The following is a 12,297-nucleotide window of genomic DNA, read 5'->3' on the forward strand; positions in this document are numbered from 1 at the left end:
TTAATCAAAAGGTGGTGTGTGTCCCATTTAAATTTGATTGCGATCTAATAAGTAGTTTTCGGGTTATATCTAATAATGCGTATTTCCTTGACTGTTTTTTTTTTCTATCTACGATGTGTTACTTGTCGATGTAATTGAAGTCGGTTTTTTTAAACACAATTATGTTTCGCTAGTCCGTGGACGTGCGACGCTTGTAGTGTAGGTATTTGTAATTTTTATTACTTTTGATTGAGAAATTACTCAAAATGAATTATTTCAGAACTTCGTCTTTTCTTTTGTTTTTAAAATATAATACGATAGGTACAATTCCTAAGTAACACAAAGCTTCTTCTGTCGACGGCATCGCAATACAGAATGAGTAAGCTTCACGTGTGTCACCGACGTCGAGCCGTGTAAGTTCGCGATATTAATTAAACACCGCGTACTTTAAGTTCGTACGTCTATCACCCCCCTTAAAAAAAATAACACTAAACTTCAAATACTTCTATAATTATTTTCTGAGGTTCTTTATCTATATTCTTAAACTATTAGTAAATTTTTGACAGTGCTGTTAATGTTATTCTGTCAAAATTGTCGTAATGGTTTTCAATTTCTTACACGTATTTCTGTGAAACTTATTATTGTAAGTCATAAAATACTTAGTTATCCTAAACAAATGTCCATTAAAGTGTATAAAAAATTTACCAGAAAACTTATAAATACCAAATGCTGTTTATAAATAAATTGAACAACCCTAACTTTAAAAAATGCTAAGGCAGAAATCTTTTTGTTTTAGGTAAGTATGATAAAGTTATTTACATAAGTTCTGATTTAATTGTAATAAAATGAATTTTGAAAGTGAGGTGCGTTTTAACATTTGTTTTAATTTTTGTCAAATGTATGAAAGTTGAATAAAGTAGGTAATAACACTAATAATTAGAGAATACTAACGTAAGTGTATCATATAAAATATTACATTCGAACTCATTAATTTCGAGATTTATTTCAAGAAAAAAATCTGTGCTTTAAAATGTCTCTTCATCAACAAATAAGGGTTACCAGTAAATATTATACTGTGATAAAAAGAAACAGTGTTGTAAGTTTTAATTTCAATTTAAACACTTTATAGCAGTTACAATGCATGTAGATAAGTAAACAAAAAAAGTATGTACATAATTATGTGCGCACGTAAGAAGTTATACTTCATTGGCTAGCTAACTTTACGTTGCTAACTTCTTCGTGGACTCGCTAACTTCAGGGTGGCGGTTTTTTTCGTGACGGTGTGCGCGCGCATCGTGAAAATTTACTTTCATAGTTTTTCCCTAACGCGCCAAAAAAAGTATAACTTCAATAAAAGAAAATAAAGAAACGTAATGTATGAAGTTACGCAGGCGGTCTTATTTCTGGTAGAGCGATCTATTCAAGATAGGTTTACGGTATAGGAAATGCATTTAATAAGCGGTAAATACACACTCGAAATAAAGATAAATAAGTTTCGAAGTTTGATTAAACAAACGAATACTAGATAGCTTATTTAGTGTCGAAAGGTGGCCATATGAAATACGATATGATCCCGCAGCTTACCCAAGATATCAAACAATGTGACAATTACTGATAATTGCGATAAAAAAAAATGCGTGGATTTGGTATGTAAAAAAAGGTTGATTCGAAGAGCATAAATCTTTTTACAGCTGTCGATGTAATATCTTGTTTGGTCCTGTTTTCAAACAATATTTATTCATACTTAAACTAAAAAAGATGTGTCGAAATTTTTCTGAAGTGACAGGGGATATGATATGTCCGAATATGGTGAGAGGAATCGACCATTTGAGAGATCCTCGTTTAAATAAGGTAAGATATTTTAAATCCTTAGAGGAAAAATTTAAAAAAAATGTAAAAAAATGTGTGTGTGTGTGTTTAAAAAATTTGTTATGAACTGGAGTCAAAAATGCGCTCAATGGCGCAGAAGCCTGGGTACGTCTTTTCCTCGATAAAATTTTAAAATTTAAAATAAAACTAATAAAAATAATAATAACAAATAGGTAACTAACTTAAAATTTAGTCAAATAAGTATATATATTATGCAAATATTGTAGAGCAGCATCCAGAATTCTCTAAAGAACAGTGTTCGCAACTTAATATAGGCAAATTATTGTTTTTCAAATCTATTTAAATTCAAACATCTATTATATCTCTGATCTCTTTTGACTAGCCTGTTGGCGCAGTTTGTAGTGACCCTGCTTTCTGCTCCGGGGGTCGTGGGTTCGATTCCCACCCCGAGTCTGTGTGTAATATATATATATATATTTATTTATGTATGTTTATCGAAAAAAATGTAGCTATACCAGTCGGCTGTTACCTATAATACAAGCATTAAGTTGCTGACCTTAGGAACAGATGACCGTGTGTGTGTTGTAAATATTTATTTATTTATTTATTTATTTATATCTACAAACGTATATTTTTAAGAATTCGTACGAAAGTAACATCAAAATAAGGAATTACTCGGCAATAAACACATAAATAGCTATTATCTTAACCCTATGTTTGTATAATAATGTTCGTTATCTAGGGTCTAGCATTTACGTTAGAAGAGAGACAAACATTAGGGATTCAAGGTCTGTTAGCTGCCGAGTATAAAACTCAAGAAGAACAGTTAAATATATGCCAGATTTCGTTGGATCGGTACAAAGATAGTCTAAACAAATTTATATATTTGATGGAGCTGCAGGTAAATATACATTTATAATTAAAAATTTAAAAAAAAAAAAAAAAAAAAAAATTCTTTGTTCTTAAACTAAAAAAAATCGACTTCAGTTTACATCGAAAAGGAATATTAAATACACATTATAAGTTATAACTCAAAAACTATTTCAGAGCTCGCTCAAATTTAACATAATACAAGATTATTCGAAAGGTGGTGCTTACCACCTGCGAATAAAAAAAGAATCATCAAAATCGGTACACCGTGTAAAAAGTTATGAGATAACATACATAAAAAGTACAATAAAATTACGAATCACGTCCCTCTTCAGGTTAGTTATTGTGTTGGCTTTTTTAGGATATGAATGAAAAGTTATTCTTCAGCTTACTGTCCCGGAATGTTGAAAAATATTTACCTATAGTTTACACTCCCACTGTGGGGTTGGCATGTCAAAGGTTTGGTCTTATTTATAGGAAACCACGAGGTCTCTTTGTCACCATATACGACAAAGGCCATGTATTAAATATTCTCAATAATTGGTAAGAATTTCATTTATTAAATAATGTTATCTACAGGTTAAGGGTTAGGTTTAACAGTATCAGGTTAAGAATTAGCAAGTTTTTTACCAAGTGTTTTTATCTACGAAATTTTAATCATTTACTGAAAAATAATAATAATTCCTAATGTAAAATAAAAACAACAAAATGCTAAACTGTTTCTTTAAAAAAAATTAAAGCGGGTTTTAATAATAGCCCAAATATTTTAATATAAATTACGCTATTTTTATCACCATGATTAGAATCTTGATTGAAAATTCGCTGAAAAAAACTGACGGGTCATTACTTGATTTGAAAAGTGACTCGTCGTTTTCGCTGGGCTGAAATCCGGGTTTCCTCGCGTCTATCTCTATAGATAAGGAGTCAACAATTCATTACGTACTTGGCGGAAAAGAAAATTATATACTTGGAAAAGTCAAAACTGCACGCCTACACATACTCCTTTGAAACTATTATTTGCATCTTCTCCTTCTAGCTTTCCCTCTAGTAATCTGTAGCAACTATCGAACATACAACTATTATAAGTTCGATTATTTGATTCGGTTCTTGCAGAAGGTCACAAATTGTTCTAATTCATTCACACAACTTTGATCACATAATGTTTTACTGTGGTAGGAACTAAAATTATTTATTTGAAAAAAATTAAAAAAAAATTTCAGCCTTCATATTCAATAGGCTTCTTGGTTAATAGTTTTCTCCTGACAGTAAAAAAAAAACAGTTTAATTTGTCAAGTGGGTCTCGCGTTATTTTGCTATCATTCATATATCCAAAATGTTGACGTCCAATATAATATTTATTTAATCGATTATTTTTAGTATAATAATTTTCAAAAAATACTTCAAATGATATTTAATTTATAGTTTGATGTGTATTCTGTATAAAAATGTATATTTTTATAACATATTAATGGATTAGTTATAAAAATATGGAGGTTTAAGAGTAAGCGCTTCCCGTATTTTTCATTTTGTCAAAGTAAAGCATAGCCTCCTTGGAGGCGTGGAATAAGTGAACTCAAGGAAATATAAGTATAACACGGATAGTTCACGGTGTCCTAAGCGACTACCGTCAGTTTGAATTTAAGTTATCAAAGGATTGAGTTTCATTATAATATTAGGTGCATTATTTGGCGAATTCCTTTTCCATTTTTAAATAAAATAGTTAATAATAACAAAGAAATTAGAAACTACCATTAATTTTAAAGTTTAACTAGACAATTCATATATTTATAGTATATATTGATATTTTACTTGATAGGCCTGAACATAATGTCAGAGCGATAGTTTTTACGGATGGTGAACGAATACTGGGCTTAGGAGATCTAGGGGCCTATGGCATGGGTATACCTGTTGGAAAACTGGCTCTATATACAGTCTTAGCTGGTATAAAACCACATCAATGTTTACCTATTACCTTGGATGTCGGGACTGACAATAAGGTATTAATTGCACAAATTGCATACGAGTGCTTCATTAGTTCCATTATTGTATCAAGTAAAATTAATGAAAAATTAAATTTTAATTAGTTAATGCTGTGTGACTACGAGAGTATAGATAATAGCCACACTCTTTTTTTGGGTTCAGGTTCTCACTTATGAGTTTCGTAAGAGACGCCTAAGGGATAAGAAAGTTCCTATTATCCATTAGCTCGGAACTGTGTATTCCGACCGATGGCGGGACAACCATGCAACTTCTAGCTTTCAAATACAAAGACCGAAAATGGGTAGCAGCGTCTTTGATGCGACAAAGCCAGCCCGTCTGCCCAGCGTGGTGATTATGGGCAATGACTTATTGTTGAATGTACCCACGAGCTTATGACAGAAACGCGCTCAATCCCCAGCAGCCCCATTATTTCCGGCTAAGATTGCCGGTGGAGGCTGTATGAGGAATGCGGAAAACCAGGATGTTTGACGCGAACTTGGGGAGGCCTATGTCCAGCAGTGCAGTGTGATACGCTGAAGAGAGAGAGAGAGATTAAATGTAGTTTTGATTAGTCCGTAGGCGCAGTTTGTAGTGGCCCTGCTATCTTCGCGGGTTGCGGGTTCGATTCCCGCCTGTCTGGGTGAAATATATTTGTATTTATATATGTATTATTTCTATGTATATTTATCAAAAAAATATACTAACAACAGTCAGCTGTTACCTGTAACACAAGTATTAAGTTACTTACCATAGGAACAGACGATAGTGTGTGTATGTTATAAGACATTTATTAATTTATTTATACTTTAAAATTTTATTACGTATAGTATACATACCTATACAACATGCCCAAGAAGGAAAGCCTTTTATGCTTCCTTTCATTCAATGCTTGTTAGAAGTTCTACCTCAAAGCTGATTCACAACGTTGTGTAAATAACTTAAATATTTAAGAATTAGTTCTAAATTATTATTTGAAATAATTAATAATTTAGTGTTAATATAAGTTCATGAAACTGAAAATATCAATTATTCTTTTCATTTTATTTTCATTTCAACTGAAACGAAATATTTTCAATTAATTACTTGGTAATAGATAGGTACTTTTTAAAGTAGTTATAATATCTGGATTGAAAACTTAACAGAGATTTACTACAAATGAATGGCCTTAAAGATTAAAATCTTGAGCGTTCCTTAAGAATTTTTTAAAATATTGCGCGGACATTATTATTGCAAGTTCGATCCTCGCTCGGGAAAAATTTCAGTATAAGTTATATTCATGGTGTGGTATATACATATAATATGCTAGATACTTGTCGTCATTTAGTTGTACATGTGACGCGTGTTGTAAAGCATACACATCATATACATCAGACATAGAATTCTCATATTTCTGGGTGCCGTTGAATTTGTAAGTATTTAATTATTCGTATGTTCTAATGTAGAGCGGAGCATTGAAAAGTATTTTTTTTACTATTTGGTGTAAATGCGAGATTTGAGATTTTACGAAAGTTAGTTTGTGTTTTTTTAATTTGCCAGTACCGAGACATTGTTTACTGGACATCTTATTGAAACTGTTCACAATATTTTGTTCTATTTATCTATATGTTACAACAGGACCTTTTAGAAGATCCTCTCTACATAGGCCTTCGACAAAAAAGAGTTCGTGGCAAAGAATACGACGACTTTATTGATGAATTCATGAAGGCTGCTATTGAGAGATTTGGGCCAAATACCTTACTACAGGTAAAATTAGAAATAATCAACAAACAACTTTTGCAATTGACGACTCTTCTGGTGTGCTAAAGTTGTTGAAGGGTTAATATAGACGGTTGTTTGTTCGATTCCCACTCTTAGCAGATATCTATAAAAAATTGTTTCTGGTCTGGGTGCTTATGTTTAAAAAAGTGTTAGTTCAATAGCAAAGATATTCACTAATTCAAAGGTAGTATAATCCTCCTTCTATACGACGATTAATAATTTTTTAAGTAAAACTTCTTTACGCACGCTTGACTTGGGGAATAAGTTGGTGAATGCGTGATGAGAGCATTACGAAAAGTGAAATCGGGCTAGGCGAACGGAATAAGAGAGAGAGATAGAGAGATGCAAGTACACATTTTCTTTCTCTCATAGCCAGTTACGTTTCGTATATCTAAGGCACAGTGCACGCCTATTGTACAAAAGTTTTACCTCAGTCGTGTGGTTCTTATTCATTCCTTCATTACCAAACACACGTAACAGTTTCTATTTTCAGTTTGAAGATTTTGCCTTAGTGAATGCAACTCGACTTTTGGAAAAGTATCGCAATGAATACTGTACATTTAATGACGATATTCAGGGTACCGCAAGTGTTGCGGTCGCTGGACTTTTCGCTGCCAGCAGAATCACTAAAAGGAAAATAAACGAGAATATTTATATGTTTCTCGGTGCTGGATCGGTAAGATTTAGAAATTACATGATATTTTATTTGCAAATCGTTCAAATAAAAGTTTTTAAAATAGCTAAAACTTTCTTTTATCTTTAACTTTTTTTAAATGGCTTTTACCGTCGCGAAATATCGTTTCGTTCGAATGCACAAATAGTTTTGCGATACAATCTAAACTTTTATTGGTATTTTACAAGGCGGCAACCGGCATAGCCAATTTAATAGTAGCGGCTATGGTGGAAGAAGGTACGAAAGCGGTCGATGCTCGAAAATTAATCTATATGTTCGATGTCGATGGTTTATTGACGAACTCTCGGCAAAACGGTATCCCCGATCACGCCAAACACTTTGGCAAGGATATGGAACCGGAGAAAAATTTCGAAAAATGCGTCACCACTATTAAACCGACATGTCTCATTGGTTAGTTTATTATTATGTTTGTTCGGAAACGAAAAACGACTTCAATTACATCGACAAGTTATACAACGTAAGTAGATGAAAAAATAGTCAAGTAAATACGCGCTATCAAAGATTACTCAAAAAATAGTCATCAGATCTCGATTAAATTGATCAAATTTTGGATCACATGACGAGCATCGGTTTCCGAATAAAGCAAGAATCATCAAAATCGGTACGCCTAGTGAAAAGTTATGCGGTATAATACGACGAAAAAATACTCAAGTAAAAACGCATTGTTATATATGACTCGAAAAGTACTTGTTAGATCTCAGTTATATTTAAATGGGAACACACGACACGCGCCACCGATTTCCACCGCCATTCGATTAAAAAAAAATCATCGAAATCAGTCCACCTAGTCAAAAGTTCTAAGGTAACATTAAAAAAAATACAATCGAATTGAGAACCTAATCCTATTTTGGAAGTCGGTTAAAAACTAAAAATAAATTTACGTTACTGTATTGAAACTTTTTGATTATGCCAAGATTGCGGATGCGGACTATACATTATAACAAAAAAAAAAAAAAACAAAATAGTATAAGATTGTTGAAATACTTAGTTGCGTTCAATATTAGACTCTAGACTGCACAATAGTTTTTCAATGATCATTATCGTTTGAGGTTGTTCGACTGTCGGTGGCGCCTTTAACGAAAACATTCTGAAGCAAATGGCTAGAAATACGGAGAGACCGGTAATATTCGCTCTCTCAAATCCGACTAGCAAAGCGGAGTGTACCGCGCAAGCTGCCTATGATTATACGGAGGTAATTTGTATAAGGAGTGCAATCTACTTATTAAAAAAAAAGTTTTCTGTTTACGGGTACGGTTATAGTGTTCTTTACAGGCTACGTGAAATAAAATATGGTGACCGATATATATTGTATATTATGGGATATGTTGATACGTTATTATAATAAGTATAATATGTAAGGAAACAATGAAAAGTTAGGCGAGATGGCAATGCGTTCCGTTCTGAGGACAAACAGATGTGTATTATCCTTATACTAGTCCGTGGTATTATCAATACATAGTATAAAACAAAGTCGTTTCGCGCTGTCTGTATGCTCAGATCTTTAAAACTACTTTGTTGCGGTTACCTTTAGTAAATAGAGTGATTCCAGAGGAAATTTTATATGTATAATACGAGTACATGCATAATATAGTAGAGGAACACTGATAGTTTTAAAGGTTTCTAATGTGATGTCGTAAATAAACACATTTATTTTATATTTTATATTTAGTGTCAGCATTGCACTCGTGCGAAGCAGGGTCGCTAGTTATGTATAATGTTTATAAGTATTTATTATGTACTTGGATAAACACCTTAATGTTAATCTTCTTCGGTACTTTTTGAAATATATTTATATGTATTTAACTCTATATTCCATGCCACAGATTAAATAAAAAAGAAATTGAAGAATTCTTTACCAACTTTAAGGTTTAAGCATGTGTTCAAATTTAATTTTCTCTATACAGGGTAGATGTGTGTTCGCGTCCGGTTCGCCATTTCCACCGGTTAAGTACAAGGATAAAGAGTACCGAACCGGTCAAGGAAATAACTCTTACATATTTCCCGGTGTCGCTCTCGGTGTCATTGTGTCGCGCTCTCGCCATATCCCGGAGAGTATGTTCTTGACAGCGGCCCGGGTAAGTGGTTTTGAAAACTCGTTCAAATGGTATGTTCCATACAATAAATATTATGTACCAATGTATACATATTATGTTTATTATTGTGATGGTTGATATAATTTTAATAAAATATAATATTTCAATTATCTATCAAAATAAAGTGGTTCTTTATACCTATTAATTAAATTAATCTAGCCAAATCTGAAATAGGTATATAATTTTTCATATTGTAAGTGGTATAAAATTTTTCATTTTTAAGTTAAGCAAATTAGTTTTCGAAACGTAATAAAGCTGTTTTACAAAAATGCTTAAAGCTTAGTCTTTAAACTTATAACTAGTAAAGAAGTAAAGGATTATTAAATTAATCATAAAAATACTAAAAATTTAAAAAGCTATTGTGTGTTAGGAACAACTTTATAAACAAGCTCGTCAAACTACATTAACCAACACACCATTAGCCTGTATTATCTCACTGCTGGGCATAGGCCTCTTTCCCTATTTCGGAGAAGGATCAAAGATTAATCCACCACGCAACTCCAATACGGGTCGATGGACATATTCCCTACTATGAGTAACGATCGCTATCAAGTGTAAATGATAACAACCGGGATCGACGGTTTAACGTGCTCTCCGAGGCACGGTGGGGAGACCTACAAGAACTGCACAAACACCCAGACCACTGCAAGCATCTGCATGGCCAATACAAATGTTTGTCATGCATGGGAATCGAACCCGCAACCGCCAGCGCAACAGCCACAAACCGTTGTTGTGAACGTTGCGCCAAATTCTTACATTGAACCATTTTCAGTTCTGGCTTATTCTCGAATTCAATTTGCATTCATAGCGGTTCCGGACGTTTGTTGAAAAAGTTGTTGCGTTCAGTGCCGACAACAATAGTGTGAATTTAAGTTGTATAGATAAGAGTGGGGATCATTTCAGACGTTGGCAAACTTCGTAAGCGAAGAAGACTTGGCGCTCGGCCGAATATATCCTCCACTCGGCGACGTCAAGAACGTATCGCTTAATATAGCGGTCGAAGTCGCCAAGCAGGCGTACTCGAAAGGTGAGTTTTGTAAATAAAAATTGTTTCGTGTGCTGTTTGAAAGTTGGATCAAATAGAAAAATCGTGTAAGACTGTGTGTATACTTATGGAAAGTAAAATATGTTTGTGAGAACCCAAAACATAACTTGCGAGATTAATTTAACCCTGAAAAAACTTATTTTACTTAGATTGCTTGAATTGTTTATCTTGTCATATTTATTTGACGAGGATCTAATAAAATACATTATTATTATCTTTAACTAAGTTACTTTTACTGTTAGAGGCGTGTATTAATGCAAAAAAAAAAAAAACAATTAAAAAGAGAACCAAATAGAGCTTATTGTTTATCAACTAACTACAATTAGGCCTTGGTTGATATTTCTAAGGAAAGCATTTTTGATTCCCTCTTCACTTTAAGTTAGGTAGGTACCCCTTAACCGTTATATTTATATTATTTCAAAATAGATATACATTAAAATATCGTTTTCAGAATTAGCAACTGCGTTTCCAAAGCCTTGCGATTTCAAATCATATATTCAAGAACACACATATAATTTGCAATACGACTCCTATATACCGAAATTCTTCAAATATCCTAAATCACCTAATGTTAAAGTAAAACCAGTGCGAGAAGCATATAAAGGGTAAATACTACAATACATTACTAATATCTCACTGATGACAAAAAAAGATTCTTCCTACTACCTAATATTATAAGTGCGAAAGTTTGTGAGAGTGGATGACTTACTACTCTTTCAAGCAAAAATTACTGAACTGCTGGTAATGAACCTTGGTACGATATAATATAATACTTTGTATTCCGACATTCGTACATGATTAGAAATAACACGGCTGAAGTCACGAGGCCCAGCTAGACTTCAATAAATAAAGATTTTCAACTTTCTAGTGCTAAGCTATTTTTTGTACATGCATTGTGTTCTCAACAAAGTTTTTCTTTCGATAAGATAATAACAAGTACATAATTATCCTTATCAGTGCAATGGGGTATAACACAACCTGAATTTTACTCTAATTTAGTAGTAGATACTATTTACCTACAGCGTGCTATTTATTTTCTTGTAATGAGTGAGTTTATGGCTACTTAATTATATTTAAAATATAGCGGAAATATAGGAGTTATTGTAACAAGGTTTAGTTTTAGTAGGTTTAGGTTTAGTTTTAGTAATTACATTTATTAGTATTCATTGTGATAACGACCATAATATCTGCAAAAATTGAGAAAAGTTAGTTATAATCAAACAATATCTTTTCTAATACGATATCAAACCCAAAACGGGCACTTTTGTGTACAATCAGATCCGTTCATAGCTCTTAAATTTCAGTTATATATTACAGCTTTTGGCTTTAGTTGTTAACCTAAAACTACTTTTTTAAAAACGGTGCAATATTTTTGCAGAGGTCCAATGTCGAGCTGAAACATGGTAAAAAAAGTATGAAAAAACCGATTGAGTAACGAGATGTAGCACTTTCTAGCGCTCATAATAACACTTCACATTTTAACAAAGCAAGCGGTGTTAAGACAATTATTTCCAGTATACGGGAATCATTGTGAAACAAGAAAAAAAAAAATTCGCGAATTTCGAAAATGACTTCTTGATTATTGCTATTTAAATCTAGATGACAATTGACATATCATCGTTTTTTTTATTATTTGATTTTGTACTTTGTTAATAATTTTACATAAATACTGTTTTGTTTTTGTAATTTTTTTATTTTTTTAAATATTTATCTTCTCTGTAAAAAAAACTGTGTGGTGTCGTGGGACACCAGATAGGAACGAAGTTCCTTATTATAACATATAAAGTTCAAGTTCTATTCGAGGTATAAAGAAAATAATTATTCGTGTATACCTACATTTTTTATTATGATTTTTAATAAATAAACATTAAAAAAAAAACTACTTTACAAAATTATCTTAAAACCTTTATTTTATTTACAATGATTTATAAAAATATATAATAATTATCGAATTATATAATAATACCTAATAGCAAACCGCAATAAGAATAAAACATTAGACACTGTATAGCCATCATACATGATTATACATAAGAATATTACGCTTT

At 32.3% G+C, this 12,297-nt stretch overlaps 1 protein-coding gene across 1 annotated transcript; it reads left to right on the plus strand.

The window, feature by feature from the left end:
* The first annotated feature begins 1,737 nt into the window (after positions 1-1,737).
* LOC123657605 (NADP-dependent malic enzyme-like) lies at positions 1,738-10,956 on the plus strand. Its single transcript, XM_045593128.1, has 11 exons — positions 1,738-1,830; positions 2,552-2,710; positions 3,041-3,222; positions 4,496-4,676; positions 6,274-6,402; positions 6,911-7,093; positions 7,279-7,501; positions 8,161-8,303; positions 9,016-9,186; positions 10,108-10,231; positions 10,701-10,956. The coding sequence occupies exons 1-11, from the start codon at positions 1,738-1,740 to the stop codon at positions 10,856-10,858; spliced, it is 1,746 nt and encodes a 581-aa protein (XP_045449084.1). The 3' UTR covers positions 10,859-10,956.
* Positions 10,957-12,297: the final 1,341 nt, after the last annotated feature.

The sequence above is a fragment of the Melitaea cinxia genome, chromosome 11, assembly GCF_905220565.1.
Source record: "Melitaea cinxia chromosome 11, ilMelCinx1.1, whole genome shotgun sequence".
Classification (NCBI taxonomy): Eukaryota; Metazoa; Arthropoda; class Insecta; order Lepidoptera; family Nymphalidae; genus Melitaea; species Melitaea cinxia.